Raw genomic sequence first — 21556 nt, forward strand, 5'->3', positions numbered from 1 at the left:
TTAATTTTATTTATTTTAAATTCTATTCCGTTAGAGAATTTTCTGGTGCATCTTTTTTGCAAAAGACATTTTTTTGTATCTTTGACCGTTTTCAAATTAATAACGAATAACTGAAATTTTGAAAATTTAATTATTTTTTTCACTTTAACTCGCAAGAACTCAGCTAATTTTTAATATTTTTTCAAAACTGCAGTACAAAATACGCGCTATAGTATCCTGAGATTAACTAAAAAAGGAAAACCTCATTTTGTTTATAAACAAAAAACTTCTGATTTTTTTTCCGAAACACAAGCAAAATCATAAATTGTAAACTTTGGCATTGTTGGGCGATACGCAGCGCCAAAGTTTACAATTTATGATTTCGCTTGTGTTTCGGAAAAAAATTCACAACTTTTTTGTTTATAAACAAAATGCGGTTTTTCTTTTTTAGTTAATCCCAGGATACTATAGCGCGTATTTTGTACTGTAGTTTTAAAAATTTCACAAAAAACATGCAGAAGTCATATAATTTATTTTATTTTTTGTTTAATAAATGTTGCAAACTTCCTGCACCTCAAAAAGACGTTGTTAAGCTCAAAATTATTAATCTGTTATATACAGGGTGTTCCAAAAGTATGGAAACTTGCAAATATCTCGAAAAGTACGAATTTTCGTGAAAAATGTTCAAGACAAAAGGTGTTCCAAACAAAAAGATGTACATCTTCGAAACCAAAAAATTGGGCCCGGAGCCCAATCTTGGGGCCTACAATGAAATAAGGGGTTTTCTTAAATGAGACCACTAATTTTCAGTATCAAATTCGTAATCCCCATGAAATTCTGCGTTTAGACATGTGCCCAAAATATTGGGCCCAATCCAAGATATTGGGTCCAAAATTTTTCTACAGATAAATAAATTTTAAAAAATCGAATCTTGCAAGGATTTTGAGATCACAGGATTAGAAATTAGAAGCTAATTTTCAAATTGGGCATACAGCCCAATGTAAGATTCCGCGGCCCAATGTGAGGCCCACAGTAAAAAAATTAGTTGTCTTAAATAAAACCCATTAATTTTTAGTATCCAATTCGTAATCCCCATGAATTTCTGGGTTTAGACTTGTAGTAAAAATGACAAAAATATTGTAAAATTTATTTATTTGTCAAAAAATGTTGAGCCCAATCCCAGACATTGGGCGCAATATTTTTGGTTTTGTACTACAAGTCTAAACCCAGAAATTCATGGGGATCACGTGTTGGATACTGAAAATTAATGGGTTTTATTTAAGACAACTAATTTTTTTACTGTGGGCCTCACATTGGGCCGCGGAATCTTACATTGGGCTGTATGCCCAATTTGAAAATTAGCTTCTAATTTCTAATCCTGTGATCTCAAAATCCCTACAAGATTGGATTTTTTAAAATTTATTTATCTGTAGAAAACTTTTGGACCCAATATCTTGGATTGATCACGTCTGCCTGACACACACACACACTCCGGTATCCCATTGTCTTTGATTGCTGATTGGTCGACTGGCAGGTGCTTTTATCGGCCCAGAATGCCTTGCTTTTCCCGCGCTGCACTTGACTTCATTCAATAATTTTTCTTCGCAAAATATTCGATTTTATTATTTCTCAAACGGATTACAAACAATTACAATTATTTTTATCTACATCCAGTTCACCGATTAAATAACCAAAACAGGTTTTTTTTCTTAAAATGTAGTTAAGAAAGATATTTTCTGTTTTAAATTTTTTATAGTTTCTTAAATTGTTTGTTTAAAAGATGTTAATACAAAATTGTGTTCCTCATGTCTCATCAAAAACTTAAAAATTTTTTAATATTCCACCTACATTTTTTAGTATAAAATTATGATAAAAAAGAAGTTCGTGACTGAGAAATACTTTAACTAACAATAATTATTTAATAACATAACGTTTAAATAACAAATAATAAATTTCATTTTTTGAAAACTGCGTATTTATAATAAATAATACTTATTCTTATTAAACAATTTTAAAAATAAATAATCAAAATGTTCATGGAATATAAAACAATTTTTAAATCTTTGATCGGACATAAAGAATAAATTTTTTATAAACAATTTATAAATAAACATTTTAAAAAATTATTTAAAAAACATTTTTAAACAAAAATAATTTTTGTAAATTGCATTCCAAAAAAGCATCCTTCTTTGATTCTTGAGTCGATCGACTGGATCTCGATAACATACTAAAAGTTTATATTTTAAGCCTTGGTGTAAAAAAATTCAATATTTATCAATAAAAATTAAATAATTCAATAATAATTGATTTACAAAATTGGGAGAAAAATCTAGCCAAGTGCTGACCCTCAGCCGACACGCGGTCTAAATAACGTGTAAGCGAATAGTCTAGCGCATTGCCAGCCCGCTGGATTCACTACAAGTGGGCCAGCAGCTGCTAGCTAAATGGCAGGCTCACAGCGTGCACTCGGTGTATCGGCCCCTGGGTGCCGAGCGGGCCGGTTACCTTTGTTATCTGGGTAGTCAGTCACTTAAAATATAGTTTTCGTAATAAGTATTTTTATTATAAACATTCAAAAGATTTTTCCAACAATCGTAACATTTATAGATTTTTGTAAATAAATAAAAATTTCTGACTTAAAGTTTACAATTACATAATTAGTCAGTCTTCTAAAATATTTTTTGAAATAATTATTTGTATCGTTAATTAATTGTAAAAAGTCTACTTTCTGATTAATAAATAATTTTTAAGACATGAATAGGGGAACGTCGGTAGTGGCGAGACACGCTTTATTTTTTTGATGTAGCACTCATATTTTCATGAAAATCAAGTCCGCATCTATATCGGCGGACAGGCTGGACTATCTACTAAAAATTTACCAGTGTTGCCAAGTTAGTGGTTTTCCTACAAAATTTAGTAAGATTTTGGTCCTTCAGTAACATTTTTAGTAGGAGAAATATTTTAGTAGGAAATTTAGTATCTTTTTTTTTCTTTACTGGTTTTTTTAGTGTTTTTACCTAAATGTAATTTTTTCTACGTAAATTGAATCTGAAGTATTAAAAGTGTGGTCACTAAGTTTAAACTATTTAAGTGAATTTGATTGGTTACACTGATGGCGATTAAGCAAATGTTCAGACTGGGACAATCAAAATTAGTCACACAGTTCTATAAGAAAGGATGCTCTTCTACGTGCCAAGCCCTCCACTGCTGTATAGTTTAGTTTATTCGTGAAGTTTATTTTATTAATGCAATGTCTATTCCATGTTCTTAAGTTCATAAATTTTATAAATAAATTGTAACTGGAATTAATATTTAAATAAATGAAATTCCAAAAAAATGTCTGTCATTATTGTTATATATTTATTACCTTGAACTATATTAAATTTTATTAAACTATTCTCTAAGTTTAAATAACTTTTGCATAATTAGTGTCAAAAATTTTAAATTTTGCGTTGAGTTAAGAATTTTTACGTTTTCTATTTATTTATTTTTATTTTTCTAGTGAAAATTAGAGGAAAAAATATATTTTTAGTGGAAAATATCTAGCCATCTAGGGGGAAAGCGCCATAGGCATCTGACAACACTGAAATTTACTTCATGTATATATCATAAGTCCTCAAAAAAGAAAGTTATCGCCGATTTACGATAATGTATCGCGACTACCGACATCAGAAAACATCGGTAGTGGCGAGACACTATTTTAAATCATAGTTAAATCTATCATTAAATTTTAAATCCTGTCCATCGAACTGTCATGTACAGTGCTCTGGGAATTTCGAAGGAAACTTAAATACCAATAAACTAAAGCACTTATTGTTCATAAAAATCCAGAATTTTTTTTATAGGCACTTTTCCTTTCGAGAAATAAAACTTTCAATGTTGCTTGAAACTATTATCAGCTGTGTGGCAAAAAATTTTACATCAAAAAAGAGCGCATCATATAGAAAAGCTTTAGTACAATAAAACTTCACTTTTACACCAGAAGCGGGAGCACCGTCAACTCAGATGTTTGAAATATCGCAATGTCTCGCCACTACGGACAACGCCCTACTTATTCCGAATGCGATTTATTGATATTACAATTGACACACATATAACTGCCCTTTTTTACCCTTCACACATTTTAAATGTGCCCAGTTTTTGCAAACTATGCATTGAATCAACTTTTCTCTTGATTTCGGGTTGGAATAACTATTCGAACAAACGAGGCAATAGTAGATTATCGTTATGTTTCGATTGACAGCGGCACAACCAGCGTCTACGCTCACTTTTTATCAAATATTAAAAAACGAAATAAATTGAATGTTAAGATCAATACACCATTGAATCCTTTGATAAATTTAGTTCATTTTAAAAAAATACGTACCGATATACCCTGGCGGATTGTATGATGCGAATGCTCCACGAAATTGGCGGAGCATTCGTGGAGCACGAGATCGAAATTCAAATTTTATCTAAAATGTATAAAAATGATGAAATTGATAAGTTTTATGCATTTTAAGATGATTATTGTTGAATAATTATAAAATTTTTATGTTTTTATTAATTTCAATATATTGCAGTTGATATTTATATTTGTCCATGAAATCAATAGAGCCGCGTTTTTTAGCAGGTAGGTGGCAGCACTCTTATTTTCTTTTCTTTAAATTTTTTCTATATTTTTTTTATCGAAAGCAAAATTATTTGTTCAACGGAAATATTAGTAAAAAAAAATGTATTATTTTATTTAAAAAAATTAATATTTTAATAAAAAAATATTATTGGTAAAAAAATGAATTTTTTTATCAAAAAAAATTTTAAGAAAATTAATTTTAAACGTAAATAATAGTGAAAAAATGTATTATTTCATCAAAACATTGATGTATTAATCAAAAATATTGGTAAAAAATAAGGGAGTGTCGGTAGTGGCGAGACACGTTTTGTTTTTTTGTTATAGCACTCACATTTTCAAGAACATCAAGTCTGTATATATTGTGGGTAACTTCGCGAGAATTTATAATAATTAATCAAAATTGAGCTCGTGGGGACGACTCGCGAAATTAGACACAAAATTCGAATAGAATTTCCACAAAGTGAATATTAAATGTTCATAGTATCGAGAGGATGGCCTGAGCAGTAGCGAAACGAAATCTCCTCGATGAGCAGTGCGAAGTGAAAAAAGAAAAGCGGACTTACCGTGGAGAATTCGTCTTGATTAATTATCAAATTGATCGTTGAAAGAACGGCCAGTATCCTCTCGTCGTCGATATAGGTATCACTCAACAATAATTAGACACAGAAATAAAGTAAACTTGTTACTAAAGTATTTATTATAATATTAAAGAAATAAATATCGTAGAACAATTTCGCTTAAGATATATGTCACTAACAAGTGTTCGCGTCTCTCTGCCGTCGGATCGCCGGCGGGCCGAGAGCGTCTCGAAAAATGTGTCAAAAAGGACATCACGATGCCCTCTGTGTATTAATTGACTAATCGCGATTACAACGTCGTTGACGTTTTACAGGGGCAACCATTTGGCGATGGACATTCAATAATTCAGAGGATTTTAACGTTCGTTACAACTCTCCCCCTCTGGACTGACGTTGCCGAATGATTGCCCTTGTTTGCGAAGTCCGCTTGGTCGGAATCGACCACACTTGGCACTTGCCCATCTGGATAAAAAAATAAAAATTAGAAGTTAAACAAAAATAAATTCATATTGTATAATATACCCTTTTAACTAGGTACGTCTCGCTACTACTCGATAGGAGAAATTTTCCTTCAACGAAAACAGTCTTAACATTCACACCATTATCATTTCTTTTTGGTATAAAGAAGTTTCGGCTTTGGTAACGATAGAAAAATATAGAGTAATTCGTACTTAAGATGGCGAAAACAAAATATTGTTTATTAAATATAATCTTCTATAATTAATTGGCGCTAAGGCGCGAGGTAGTAATTTAGCGCAACGGCGCAAAGAACGAAGGAAATCGAAGGTACAAAATACGAGAATATTCGTAGGCACTTATGGCGCTTAATAAAGAAGGCTTGACAGCGCGAAAGAAAGGGCGCAACGGCGCAATGTCGACACTGAGGCACTTAACGTTCGTAAAATAGTTCTTTTACTTTTCGTCGGCACAATCGTCTGAGTCCGATGATTGAGGAACTTCTTCTTCTTTCTCCTGGTCAGGTTCGGGGGGGTCCCTCTGGGATCTCGGGAACTGGATCGGTCTCCTCTTTTGAGGTTGAAGCTTTTGGTTCGAGTTTTATCGAAGAGAGCATTGTGGTGAGGCTCTTTGGTTTACTCTTTGATTTGAGGGGTAGAGTGATCGTCTTCTCGGCTGCGATTTCGGCCTTGAGACGTTTATCTGCAGTGGCTTCGCGTAGCTTCTTTCGACACTCGTAGCAGCAGACGTCTGGCAAAACTCGGGGTCTCCAGCAGATTTTGCAGCGTTTATTTTCTGCGACCTTATAGTTGACCGTGGCGAAATGCGGCCAAGGGCATTCACTCGTAGAGAAATCTGGACTCGCACACTTCTGGCAGAATTTACCCTTATAAGGTTTTGAGCATTGGCGGTACGCGTGTCCAGGAGTGTTGCAATTAATGCAACCTTGGGCGGCCTTCGGACGAATTCGAGGCTCGCGGATCTCTGCTTGGGCATTGAAAACCTCCTCCATGGTTTGGTGGAATACCTTGCGGACTACTTTAATCTTCTTCTCTAATTCTTTGTAGTCTGATGAGAGGGATTCGTAATCATAATCATACGATTCAATGGTTGTTTCCAATTCGCGTATCTTGGCTTTGAAACAGTCCAATTCGGCAGTAGCAGTCGTGAATTTTTCGTGCGCATCTCGTTCTTTCGTCGTAAGATCGAAAAGGGTACGGTAGAGATCAGCTGTGTTGGCTGGAGCGTTTGCCGCGGTCGGTAATGGTTGAGAATTGAGTTGTTCTCGTAGTGATCGGATTATTTCGTGTTGCTCCGACATTTGACGAGAAAGCAAACGATGTTTCTCAAGAAGACTGTTGAGATCTGGGCGCTTGAGAATGACCAATCCAGTGTCCTCGAATGGGAGCTCCCATTCCAAATTTGGAATTTCCAGGTCATCTGTGGTGGGGGCGACGTGTTGCATCGACACCTCACTGGATTCGTCGACAGTCGATGTGCCGTCTCGTGATGAAGCCATGGTATCTGTAAAAAGGATTCACACCGTATTTCGCGATCGAGTATTCATTCGTGCCGGTTTTAAATCACTGACGTGATATTTTCCGATTTCTTTTCCATGCAAATCACCAATGACAACTACCAGGGGAGATAATTTTTCTACGACCATGGCAGGTCCTTTATAACGCGGTGCTAGCTTCGAACTATAATTGCGAGCCGCGCTTGATAAGGTGTTGTTCGGGTAAAACACGTAATCACCGATTTCGAAAATAACATCATTTTTTCGATTTTTGTTATAAGTTTTGATTTGTTTCTTTCCAGCTTTAATCATAATTTTTCGAATTTCTGCGTGAAGCGCGTCGATTCTTTTAACGCGATCAAGCCAGTCGTTTTCGGATTCGTCACTACGTCTGTCATTCAAATTCGTGTCGGGCAATTTTTCACCGGTGCGCCTCGGTTCGCGAGCGAAATTGAGAAAAGCAGGGGTCACGCCTAACGACGAATGGATGGTCGTATTATACGCGAATTGGATTTCTTCGATAGAAACATCCCACTCGCGATGATCGGTGCCGAGTAAGCTCGCGATCATCGTTTTTAAATTACGATTAACGCGTTCGACTGGGTTTGATTGTGGATGGTAAACTGGAGTCGTTCTTTGGACAGATCCAATTTCTTGGAGAAATTCGTCCATTTTCTTATTTTTGAATTCAGTACCATTATCGGTCAAGAACGTTAACGGGGTACCCCAACGATTAATGAGGGTTCTCAATGCTCGAATGATTTTAGCCGCCGTTGCTGCGGTTAACGTAAAGCAGTCGATAAATCGCGAGTAAACATCTTCGCAAACTAAAATGTAATGTTTACCCGATTTCGATCGAGGGAGAGGGCCCATTATATCGAGGGAAACCGTTTCCCATGTTTCTTGAATTTTTCGAGGATACATCAAGCCTTGCGGGGGAGAATTAACGGGTTTGCATTTCAAGCAAATCTCGCATTCTTTGACGTATCGTCGAACGTCTTCGCGCATTCCTGGCCAATAATAATGATTAAGTATCGAATGATACGTTTTATTAATGCCTTGATGCGCGGATTGTGGCGTATCGTGATGTTTTGAAATTAAGGGAATGATTTCGTTTTCTTTCACGACCTTTTTCCAGGCGTTATTATCGCCAATGGTTTCCTTAAGTTGGTTAGGCTTATAATAGAAAAGCTCGTCGTTCGAGTCGAGTTTGTATCTTTCGAAATGAAGAGGATTTGCTCGAACTCGTTCCCGAATAGTCTCGTACCACGATTGGTCAGAGACTCGATTGAGTTGTGAAGGGGGAGTTTCTTCCGGGGGGTCCTCGTAAAGACGCGAAAGAGTGTCGGCAGCCTCGTTCATCGTTCCTTTTCGATGTTCGATTTTAACGCGATTCGCGGCCAATTCGAGGGCCCATCTCGCAAGTCTACCCCTGGGATCTTTTATTCCCTGTAACCAGATCAAGCTCGAGTGATCCGTGAGAACTGTCAATTCGGTTTGCTCAATGTAGCAACGAAATTTCCGGAGGGACTCGATCACTGCCAAGCATTCCTTTTCGGTGGTAGTATAATTTACTTCCGCACCTCTAAAGGGTCTGCTCATACACGTGATGAGATATTCGCGGTCTTCGCCTTTTTGCGTGAGGATTCCGCCTATACCGGTATCGCTAGCGTCCGTATACAAAAGAAAAGGTAAATCGGGACGCGGTGCATTCAAAGTCAGTGCATTTTTCAATGTTTTCTTGACTTCGACGAACGCATTTTCGTGCTCTGCAGTCCAAACCCACGGTACTTTTGGACTGGCCAATTTATTCAATGGTCCCTGCACTTTTGCAATGTTGCATAAATGCCGGTGGTACCAGTTTACGGAACCATTGAATTGGCGGAGCTCTTTGCGATTTTTCGGTCGAGGGCGTTCGAGAATCGGATCGACCTTTTTCGGATTTGGTTTCAAGCCATCTTTATCGAGAAGATAACCAAGGTATTCGACCGACGACTTGGCGAAAAACGATTTTTCGCGGTTTATAGACATCCCGGCGTCACGAAGGATTTTGAACACGATTTTCAAGATCTGCAGATGTTCCCCGAATGTTCTGGAGATAATAATCCAGTCATCCAGATAAGCGTGGACTTGGTCGACAAATCTTTCGGGAAGATCGTGTTCTCGCACGTACTCAACGAATTTTTCTTTCAAACGATCCGTAAATGCCTGAAAAGTGGCTGGTGCATTGGTGAGGCCGAAAGGCATTCTCACCCATTCGAACTGTCCACGACCGGGGACTATGAAGGCGGTATATTCACGCGACTTCGGGTCAATTGGTATGTGGTGGAACGCGTCCGTCAGATCGATTGTGCTAATTATATTGGCTTCCGATAATGCGTCGAGGATCGAATCCATACGCGGTAATGGGTACGCCGATTTTTTTGTGACTTTATTGAGTCTTCGATAGTCTATACAGACTCTGGGCTTCCCATCTTTTCGATAGGTAAGCAACGCGGGACTTGCGAAGCGACCGTTGCTTCTGCGAATAAATTTTCTTTCGATATATTTATCGATTTGCGCGTTTATTATTTTGTCGGCTTCTAGGCTACGTCGATACGGTTTTATTTTAAAAGGCGTTAAGTCGGTCAGCTCGATAACGTGTGTCGTTAAGTCGCTGACAATACCTGTATACGCGGCGAAGTTTGACAATTCTTCGTCTAAGAATTTATCGAGTGTTTCTTTTTGTTCGGGGGTTAATTCTATTAACTGAGCCGAATTTATGAAACTAAATTCATCGGTTCGAGACGTAAAAAGGTGTCGTTTTTCTGACCCTTCTATGGACCAATAACCTCGTATGGCGTTTATAACAACTTTCCACGATGTTAAGAAGTCCATGCCTAATATAATTGGCGTGGTGAGTCCGTCCATGACTGCAAACCATAATTCGCCGTTACAATCGTCGATTGTAATATCAAATTTAGCCGAATAACGAGGCGCGGCCACGTGATCGCGTTGCGCGAGTTGCACGCCGGCGGGCGTTATTTCGTCGTAAATTGGAGAACCGTTAGCTAATCTTTTTATTTGATCGAATAATTCGCCCGACATAAAGGTGCGATCGCTACCCGTGTCGAGAAGTCCTTTAAAGACTCTATTGCCTATTTTAATTAGCGTGGTAATCGTACTACGCTTTTGAGACGGTGAGGGCGATGCGGGCCCCTTTTCTACCATGTGGTCCAATTCTCTTTTTATCGATAAAAGGAAATTAGAAGGACCTGGAGAGGGTAGTGACGCAGGCGAGGATATATTCGCTCCCACCACGTTCTTTTCGTCAGTGGGAGGGGTATCCTCGTCTGAGTCTTCATACTCCGTTTCAGATGCCGTATGGTAGCATTCGCCCCAATCGCAGTCGGAATCACTAGCGCAATCTTTGTTGGCCGATGCTTGATTGAGCGTTGAGGCATTTTCAAAGAGGCGCGTTGACTCGACTGTGGTGTGGCTGCAACCAGGCGTTGCGTTGTCGTCGATTATCGCGTTTAAATTTGGCGTTGATAGTTTATTCGAATTTCCGATTTCTTTTGGAAAATTGCCAGGGAGATTTAATCTCTCCTGGCTTCCCTCTCGTTTTTTGATTGCTGAGGGTTACCCTGATAAGGGGTATTCGGAAAATCGCGATTATAATTATTATACCACGGGTGTGGAGGCGGTGGTTGTTGTGGCCCGTGTGGCGGTGGATACGGCCCTGGAGCCTGAGCGCCACAATGACAATTCGGTGGACATTGATTCGTGAATTGGTGGGGGTGACCGTAACCGGAATTTGGGTAGCCTCTATGGCCATTCCAACCACCTCGATTTCCTCTACCGCGGTTATTTGATCGGTAACCGCCCCTATTATCGTTTTTATTTTTTTTATCGTCTCGATCGTCGCGATCGCGATTTTTACGCGTCGATGATCTGCGTCTTCCTCCCCCCTTCCGAGACGAAACGGAAGATGAGGAGCGAGAAGAACTAGAAGAAGAGCGATGACGCGATTTGCGAGAACGAGGGGGGGTTTTGGATGCTTTTTCCGATTTATTATCGTTATCAATTTTTGAGTTCTCGCTTTTTGGAAGTTTTGCTTCTAAACTTTTTATTTGCTGTTTGTAAATCTCGACTTTGTTAAGATTTGCCTCTGGTTCTTTCTTTCTATTAATTTGCGCTTTCTTAACTGTAGTTTCCGTTTTTTGGTCTTGTTTGGGCGGGGTTTCGACTTTTTCATCGATCTTGGGCGATTGCTCGTCAATCGCGTTCAATTGTGATTTCCCGCGCGTGGAATTTCGTTTTTTTGAATCGTAATCACGGAGTTTTGTCGAGAGTTTCATCGTCTCGATCTTCTCTTCGTATTTATGAATTTTTTGAACGAGTCCGTCAAAAGTTGTAAATGAGTCTCTGTCAAAATGAATGATTAATTCTGCGTGGAGCGCAGAATAAATCTTATCGAGTTGACTGGCTTCGGGCACTTTTTGTTGTAATTTGTTAAAAAGTGCACTTATTCTTATTACAAACTCGATGCCAGATTCTTTTTCTGTTTGAACCGCGCGTTGGATCTTGTTTGTGATCTGTTGATCATCGTTAAGGTCACCGAACGTGAGCAAAAATCGTGTGGAAAAGTCGGCCCAAGTGTGCCAACTATTTCGAAAAGTGACAAACCACGTGTACGCGTGGTCAGAGAAAACCATCGATAACGCCTGTAGAACGTCGTTCGGATTTATAGATGTCGCGAGCATTCGAATTTCGAATTCGTTTATAAAATCAGTGGCGTCCAATTTACCTGGGTATTTAAGGTCCCATGATTTTATAATTTTTAATAAATTCGGTAGGGCAGTTCGCGGTGCTGGCTGTGGCGGTGCGATAGGCGTTGGAATGTTCGTGGTTCCGCTGGGTCCCGGAGTTGGAAGGGTGTCATCGAAATAGGTGGGGGTGGTTTGGAACTGCAGTTAACGTGATTGTATGGGTGGTCCTCGAGAAAGCGGGGTGGCGGTTTTTAGGGAAGGTAAGCTATATGTCGGCTGTGTCCCCGTGCCAAGCGATGTAAGAGTACCTGTAGTTGTCGTTGTCACTGTCGTGGTTGTGGTGGTGGGGGGAAGACATGTCAAATGGGGCATGTGTTCCCCTGTAGTGTCGAATGCCCATCGAGAATCGTGCCAAGGCGATTGATTTTGTTTCAGGTGAATATCTGAAACTTGTCGCGAGAGATTTTCGATAGCTTTATTTAATTCGAAACGGGTTGATTTTAAGGCTTGTGAATTTTCGACTTGATGACTTGTTATCATTTCCATGGTGGTTTCTTTAAATTCGTATAATTCTTTTCGATTTTGAGTTTGAAAACTTTCGAGTCGAGAAGAAGCCGAATTCAAATGTGTTTTCAACATTTGTTGAATCGATTGTTCGAAACGATCATTGTTTCGAATTTGGTCAGCGCGATATTCCGCGAGAGTGCGATCTATTCGTTCCGCCGTGACAGGTGTTCGCAAGCCTGTCGCTCTCGTACGTCGTGTGAGGAGACTGGTTTTGGGAACTGTCGTTTGACGTTTGCGTCTACGCATTGTGTTTGGATTCGTGTCTGACATGTCCATGTGTTGGCTTTGTGTATCGACTTGAATGTTTTGTTTTTGTTCCGTAATATTCGTATTGTTTTGATTTGTTGCTATCGCGAGATTGCTTGTATTCTCTTCGAGATTAGGGTTGGTGGTGGGGAGACCGGTCGGTGAACGCGCGAGTTGGGTTGTCGGCTGAAAGGCAGCTGACGTCACGGAACGCGTGTTGGGTCGGTTGTTTCCCCCATTCTTTGACCCTTTTTCTGGTGTGTTGGTCATTTGTAATTAATTTTTTTTTTTTTTTAAATTTTTTTTTTTTTTTTTTTTGTAAAAAAAAAATTTTTTTAAAATTTGTTGAAATTAAAAAAAAATCGAATTTTAATTTTTATATTAAAAAGTAATTTTTATTTTTTTTTTTTTATTAAAAAATTTTTAAATTTTGATTTGAAATTTTATTTAATTCAATGTCAAAATTTTATTTCTCGTTGAATTATTGATTTTATGACCAAGCTGGCAAGAAAGAAAAAAAAAGGTCTCCAATTCTCGAAAGAGACAGTTGTTTGTTTACCTCGTGAGATCGAAATCGAGATTACGCATTTTCGGATATCGAAAATAAAATCATGGAATTAAATCAATTTATTTCCCATGGTATTTGTCACTGGTTTACAAATTATTATAATTTGATAATTTATAAAAAGCGAAGCAGTAATCGTGCACGAAAAAAGCGAAAAAGCGTGCTAAAAAAAATTTTCAATCCAAAGTGAAATAAGCGAGAGTGAGAGAGAGCGAGTATATACATATATTTATTTTTTTTTGTCATTCATGCATTCATTATAGATTTATTTTAATCGTTGTGGAAATTCCGTTCAAGATTTCTAATATTTTTCGCGATTTAATTGAGAAGGAATTTTGTTCGAATTTTTCACAATACGCGATTAATCGATTTCGATAAAAAAAACATTAGAAAAGTCTCGATTCACGGCTGTGGAAAAGACCGCATGTCGCCGCCAGTTTGGGGTTATGTGCGAAATTTTCCACGCACGAGGTCGAGAAAAGTTGACTGAAAAGTCGTATGAAATTAGAAGAAAGAAAAAAAAGTTTTTACAAGGGAACAAAAATATTGTTATCGATATATTTTTTTTTGGCTTGTAAAAAAAACACGTTGGGCGCCAAAAATGTGGGTAACTTCGCGAGAATTTATAATAATTAATCAAAATTGAGCTCGTGGGGACGACTCGCGAAATTAGACACAAAATTCGAATAGAATTTCCACAAAGTGAATATTAAATGTTCATAGTATCGAGAGGATGGCCTGAGCAGTAGCGAAACGAAATCTCCTCGATGAGCAGTGCGAAGTGAAAAAAGAAAAGCGGACTTACCGTGGAGAATTCGTCTTGATTAATTATCAAATTGATCGTTGAAAGAACGGCCAGTATCCTCTCGTCGTCGATATAGGTATCACTCAACAATAATTAGACACAGAAATAAAGTAAACTTGTTACTAAAGTATTTATTATAATATTAAAGAAATGAATATCGTAGAACAATTTCGCTTAAGATATATGTCACTAACAAGTGTTCGCGTCTCTCTGCCGTCGGATCGCCGGCGGGCCGAGAGCGTCTCGAAAAATGTGTCAAAAAGGACATCACGATGCCCTCTGTGTATTAATTGACTAATCGCGATTACAACGTCGTTAACGTTTTACAGGGGCAACCATTTGGCGATGGACATTCAATAATTCAGAGGATTTTAACGTTCGTTACAATATATCCATGGACAGGTGTGACTCTATACTGCAAATTTAACTTATACAGTTACAGAACAGATATTGGAAAAAAAGTTATTGCTTATTTACGATAATGTCTCGCGACTACCGACATAAAAAATCGTCCGTAGTGGCGAGACACTATCTTAAAATCAGAGTCTTTATCGTTTAAACGTAACAAAAACAAAGGAATCAAAGAGAAAGAGTATAATAATTGATGCCTTTAAATCATAATATTGTTTTATTCAATCATAAAAATACAGGCAAATATTTTTCTGATTGTGAGCCGCTAATCCATGTCACAGTTATTAAAAACAAATAAGCTTTTCTTCCTGTTCATCTTTTTCAATTTAAACTATAGTTATGAAAAATATTGTCGACAAAACGTACAAAAATTATATCAAATTCATTAGGACATGTACAATATTATTAGATATAAAAAAGCCACTGCCGACAACAAGTGTCTCGCCAATGCGGAAACAGCATTTTTCGGTAATGGCGATGTACAATCCTATGCATCGAACAATAATTCATAGTGCTCTGGAAATTTTGAAGGAAACTTAAATACTAAAGACTCAAAACATTTAACCCTTCAGAAAATTCCGGAAATTTTTATATATTATCACTTATACCGATGGGAAATAAAACTTTTAAAATATCTTGAAACTGTTATTAACAGTATAGCGATATTTCGTACATCAAAAACGTATGTATCATATGGAAAAGTTAAAGCACAATAAAACTTGACATTCAGACCAGAAGTGCCAGCACAGTCAGTTCAGCTGTCTGAAATATCCTAATGTCTCGCTACACCGGCTGTCTCGCCACTGCGAACAACGCCTTACATTTTTTTTATCAAAAATATTGATTTTTTTCATAAAATAATACATTTTTTCAACAATATTTTTCATAAAAAAATTAATTTTTGTGATCAATATTTTAGATAAAAAAAATAAATTTTCACCAATTTATTTATAATTATTCAACAATAATCATCTTAAAATGCATAAAACTTATTGATTTTAATAATTATATTATTAATTTCATCATTTTTATTCATTTTAGATAAAATTTCAATTTCGATCTCGTGCTCCACGAATGCTCCGACAATTTCGTGGAGCATTCGCATCATACAATCCGCCAGGGTATCTTTAAAAAAGCAAAAAATAGACCAACAAGTGTAAACATGAAAACTTGCACTTAAGTGACGCCAAAGCACAAAATTACTAACAGCTAATTATTCCGTGAAGCAAACAAAATCAAAATAGTTGCCAAAGATGCGCATAAGTAAAACAATACTTCTCTCTTTTTCACTTTAAAAAAAAAATTTTGTTTTTGAGATATTCCTATCGGCACAACTTACCCCCGGCACTTTCAGCCCCGGTCTCCCCTACTGTACCAACTACTTTCCAAGTATGCCACTTTCATTGCCCTCATATTACACGTCACCGTTCTCTATAGGACTCAAGCGAAGTTACTCCTCCTGTCTCTAGTCTTCTTGTCTTAATCCTTTCGTGCCTCTGATAAACCCAGCTGATGGATTTACGTGAATTTTGTTACGCAGGGGTTATTGGGGTCGCTGATCACGAATCTGAATCCAGATTTCAAAAATTCAAAATGACAGATTTAATATGACAGTCGAGTTTTTTCAAAAGTTCTTGGATTGGTTTAAAACTTATTGCTCGAAGGTTTTATTTACTTCAATCTTTTTATACCTAAAATAAGGGGTTTTAAACTGTTTAAAAAAAATTTTTATTCCTTATTTATTATAGATTATCTTGTTGTTATGGCCTCCTGAAAATACCCCTACTTCTGATTCGCGGACACCATATTTCCAATTTAGGTCATCGAAAAATAAAATTTTTGATATTTTCTTGAAAAGTAAGCTCGTAGCTATCGTCGGAACTACAATCAACTATTTTCGATGAAAAAAATAAAATGGTGGACTTTTTTCATTTTTGACCTTGTTTTTTCAACATACATTGTTTAAAAAAATGGTTAAATATTAATTAAAAATTATGATTCTAGTTCCGACGATAGCGGTATATGTATAGAATAAGCCATAATAATTTGTGCTTAATCGGTGCAATAGTTTTTCTTTTATGATGTCCTCCAGGTCAAAAAACGTTGTTTTGAGAAAAAGCGAATTTACGAAAACATGACCTTTTCCAGAAAATACCCCCATACACGACAGGATACATTATATGAAGGGTAGAATGACAAAAGGGGTCAAGCGCCAATTCACTGTTTTTACAGGAAGTAAAAAAAAACATTTTTAAAAATTTTGCAGGTCATTTAAAAAAAAAACTGAGAAAACCGTTTCGATATATCAGTATGTTTTAATAAATAAACAACAATTTGTTGAAATAAACCTACATATTAACGATAAAATTAAAAAAAAACTGTGGTGCCTTGAGGTTCTATCAACTGCGCACATTTTCTTTAAGCATTAATTATAAAAAAAAATATACAGTTTAAAGAAAAACTGAAAAATTAATTAGTTTCTTTCTATGGAATCGACGAAATGAATAGAAAAAAAAATTCCTTTAAAAAATTGTTTGTTTTCAAGAAATTTACGAATTAATTGCTTGCTTTGGAATTGAGCAATACTTTCATCTTTAAATTCAATTGTTCACTTAGTATAATCATAAAAATATTTAAAAATTAATAACAAAATGATTTTAAAATTGTTTAAAATTGAAAATATATTACACAGGCACACAAAAAAAAAAGTTGTCTGTTTCTTGAACTAGACATACTTCCTATAGTATTTTGGACCGCTGAAACCGAATCTAAGCTCAGAATTGCTCCAACACCCTCATTTTTTTTTAAATCGACCAAAACCACCCTTAAACGGACAAATTCACACTTCGGAGATAAAAAATAAATCAACTTATTTTTTAAAAAAACCTAATTTTACATCTACGAAACTTTGCTCCACTAACTCAAAAACAAAGCCACCATTGATCCAGCACCCCCCTGAATTTTTTTAATTGAAAAAACTACCCCTAATCTGAAGAATCAAATTCAGGAGATAAAACAATAAAATAACTGATTGACAAATTTTATAACCAGATATTTTTACTCCAGCAATGCAGAAACAAAGCCAGAAATGCTCCCTTACCCTCTAAATTTTTTTTAAATCGAAAAACCACCCTTAAATAGTAAAATTCAAATTTAATAAGTAAAAAATATTAAATTACCGGTTTCTTTAAAAACAGAACCTTACATGTATATAGTTTTGCTCTACTAACTCAAAAAAAAGCCAGCATTGATCCATCACACTCTGAATTTTTTTAATAAAAAAAACTACCCTTAATCTGAAGAATCAAACTTAGGAGGTAAAACAATAAAATAACTGATTAAAAAAGTTTATAACCAGGTATTTTTACTCCAGCAATGCGGAAACAAAGCCAGAAATGCTCCCTTCCCCTCTAAAATTTTTTTAAATCGAAAAAACCACCAAAGAATCAAACTTAGGAGGTAATACAATATAATTATATTGTATTACCTCCTAAGTTTGATTCTTCAGATTAAGGGTAGTTTTTTCTATTTAAAAAAATTCAGAGGTTGATGGATCAATGCTGGCTTTATTTTTTTGAGTTTGAAAAGCAAAACTACATACATGTAAGGTTCTGTTTTTAAAATAACCGGTAATTTAATATTTTTTACTTATTAAATTTGAATTTTTCTATTTAAGGGTGGTTATTTCGATTTAAAAAAAATTTAGAGTGTGAGGGAGCATTTCTGGCTTCGTTTCTGCATTACTGGAGTAAAAATATCTGGTTATAAAATTTGTCAATCAGTTATTTTATTGTTTTATCTCCTGAATTTGGTTCTTCAGATTAGGGGTAGTTTTTTCGATTAAAAAAATTCAGGGGGTGCTGGATCAATGCTGGCTTTGTTTTTGAGTTAGTGGAGCAAAGTTTCGTAGATGTAAAATTAGGTTTTTTTAAAAAATAAGTTGATTTATTTTTTATCTCCGAAGTGTGAATTTGTCCGTTTAAGGGTGGTTTTGGTCGATTTAAAAAAAACTGAGGGTGATGGAGCAATTCTGAGCTCAGATTCGGTTTCAGCGGCCCAAAATACTATAGGAAATATATGTCTAGTTCAAGAAACAGACAACTTTTTTTTTGTGTGCCTGTGTAATATAATTAAAGTTAATGATAATTAATTGATGCCTCTTTTATTTTTCTTAGTATATGGAAAACCATTAACCTAAATTTCCCACCATTTTATAAAATTTATTGGATTCGCTTAAAATTTGTTACTCGGGGGTTTTTGAGGTCGCTGATTACGAATCTGATATTAATTATTGAAAATTCAAAATGTCAAAATTTAAACATTTATTGGATAAATCAATTGTTAATCTGGGGTTTTTGGGGGCTTATCTGAGTAAAATTTTTTAGTCAAATCTATCGATTTTTAAAAATTTTCAAAAATTTTGTTGGACCTATTGGATTATATTCGAGTTCAATTATTAATAATTATTTTGGCTTCTTAATATTACTGTTATCAATTCTGCATTGAAACATGTACTTTTTACTATATTTTTATGTTCTTGTTTTTGTCTTTCTCATTATCTTTATGTTTTAAACATTTGCGTGTATACATTTTATTAAGCGATCCTAAAAACCCCCGAGAAAAGAATTATAAGTAAATTAGGTTTATTTTTAACCTTTTCGACCGCCCTGATGGATCCACCATTTAAAATTGTTTTAATCTGACTGCAGATTCGTAATCACCGATCCCAAAAATTCACGAGTAAAGAATTTCAAGTAAATTAATCAGCAATCATAAAAACCCATGTGTAAGAAGTTGCAAGTGGTAGATTTGTACAGTCAGTACCAAAAATTGTGCTTTGTTTTCACAAAAAAATTTCTGAAATTTACTAGCTTTTATTCTTATAATATACATTTTTTAGTATTAATTGATGAAGACTTTTTTCATTTTTAATGTTAAAAGAGCGATATGTACCTTAAATAAAAAAAACAAATTTCTCAAAATGTCACAAACTTTTTGCCAGAATGGGTGTATCATTCCTCTTTAAGAATCATAAAACTTTCATGCAACCCTTAACTTAAGAAATTTCTAAATTACAGATTCCAATTACATTACATAAGGAAACTGAAATAATAGCCAATGGAGAGGAAGTAATGAAATGTGGATTCAAAATCGGAGGAGGGATTGATCAAGATTACAGGAAGAGTCCACAAGGATATACAGACAATGTACAACTATATTTTTGTTTTATAGGACATAAGTGGTTAAGTATGCAAAAGTAGCTCCCGCACATATTCGGTCCATGTACTGCTACACGGAAAAGTTTTTGGGCGAGCTGCTCTATCTAGCGCTAGGCCTGCTAAACGAAATGAGAGAATGCTTACGTCCTATAGTCTGAATGAATTACTCTTTCTCTTTAAGAAAGCGCTGATGCCCCACAGAGGTACAGCAGACGTCTCTGGTGACTGTAGATCACTGCTCTGGGATAGCTTCTCGCCCACAACGCCCCTTTAGCATTTATAACACCGAAAAGATATTAAGAAAAAATTATGCAATTTTCCTACTTTTATACTGATGTTTTTGACTAGTGGCATAATCTAGAATAATGTATGGAAATATTTGACAATTTTACAACATAATTTTTATGGTCTTAGCTTTAATTTGAATTTTTGAAACTTCAAAAATGTTTTGTGATTCCTGAAATATGTTAAAAAATGCCCGAGCATGTTTTTCTACAACTCAATCGTCGATCATCACTTTTCGCCGCCTCGCTGCTGGTTTGTAAAAAAAAAAAAAAAAGTGATGATCGATGATTGAGTTGTAGAAAAACATGCTCGGGCATTTTTTAACATATTTCAGGAATCACAAAACATTTTTGAAGTTTCAAAAATTCAAATTAAAGCTAAGACCTTAAAGATTATGTTGTAAAATTGTCAAATATTTCCATACATTATTCTAGATTATGCTACTAGTCAAAAACATCAGTACGAAAGTAGGAAAATTGCAATAATACTGCACTGCAAATTTCAAATTTTTTTCTGCGAATAACATGGGACATAGTGTTTCCGAACGGATTTTTTTGTTCTGAACACGAATCCGGGGTCGAAAACTTCCCATCACGTCACGTTTTCGAGAAAATAGGGGTTGAAACCCCTAAAAACACGGTTTTTGGCCATTTTTGTAAAATTATACAGCGAAAACCTGACGTGGTACAAACTTTGCTGATATCAGAAATTAAAGATTGGTTCATGTCCTTTCAAACGAGACCTATTCGAAATTGATCGCACTCACCCTTAGAGCAGGGGGTGTGTTTTTTTCTAGGGGTGCACGAAAAAATGTAAACATAACATAATAATTAAAAATGGATAACAATTCAATAAATCATGATAGTTAAGGGGTTTTCGGGCTCGCTGATTACGAATATAAAGTCAGATTTCAAAAATTAAAAATGGATTTTTATGTTATGTTTACATTTTTTCGTGCACCCCTAGAAAAAAACACACCCCCTGCTCTAAGGGTGAGTGCGATCAATTTCGAATAGGGCTCGTTTGAAAGGACATGAACCAATCTTTAATTTCTGATATCAGCAAAGTTTGTACCACGTCAGGTTTTCGAAGTATAATTTTTCAAAAATGGCCAAAAACCGTGTTTTTAGGGGTTTCAACCCCTATTTTCTCGAAAACGTGACGTGATGGAAAGTTTTCGAGTCCGGATTCGTGTTCAGCACAAAAAATCCGTTCGGAAACACTATGTCCCATGTTATTCGCAAAATCGATGCAGGGCAGTGTAATTTTTTCTGGATTTCTTTTCGGTGTTATAAATGCAAAAAAAAGAAAAAAATTTTGTTTATATATATTCAGACGCAGAATTTTATCAGCTTTTCAATCATCTAGGTTACAAGTCTCTAACTTAAAATATCTTGTCTTAAGTTCAGCATCAAATTTCCACTCCTCACACGTCAGGCGTACTGAAAATTTCTGCCGGTATTGTATATAAGTACAAAATCCTGCAAGTATAAACCCCTAATTTCTATTTGGGGGGAGTTATGGAGGGGAAAAGAAAAATCAAAAAACTCAATTTTCTCCAAAACT

At 35.7% G+C, this 21556-nt stretch overlaps 1 protein-coding gene across 1 annotated transcript in view; it reads left to right on the plus strand.

Moving 5' to 3' along the window:
- Positions 1 to 21556, plus strand: part of LOC127290341 (tax1-binding protein 3 homolog) — a 114256-nt gene that overhangs the window by 43176 nt on the left and 49524 nt on the right. The window contains exon 2 of the mRNA XM_051318842.1: positions 19565 to 19693. Within this exon, the coding sequence (XP_051174799.1) occupies positions 19565 to 19693 (129 nt within the window). The remainder of the gene's footprint in view (positions 1 to 19564; positions 19694 to 21556) is intronic.

The sequence above is a fragment of the Leptopilina boulardi genome, unplaced genomic scaffold (assembly GCF_019393585.1).
Source record: "Leptopilina boulardi isolate dan_hultmark-lab unplaced genomic scaffold, ZJU_Lbou_2.1 LbouV2_60, whole genome shotgun sequence".
NCBI classification, from domain to species: domain Eukaryota; kingdom Metazoa; phylum Arthropoda; class Insecta; order Hymenoptera; family Figitidae; genus Leptopilina; species Leptopilina boulardi.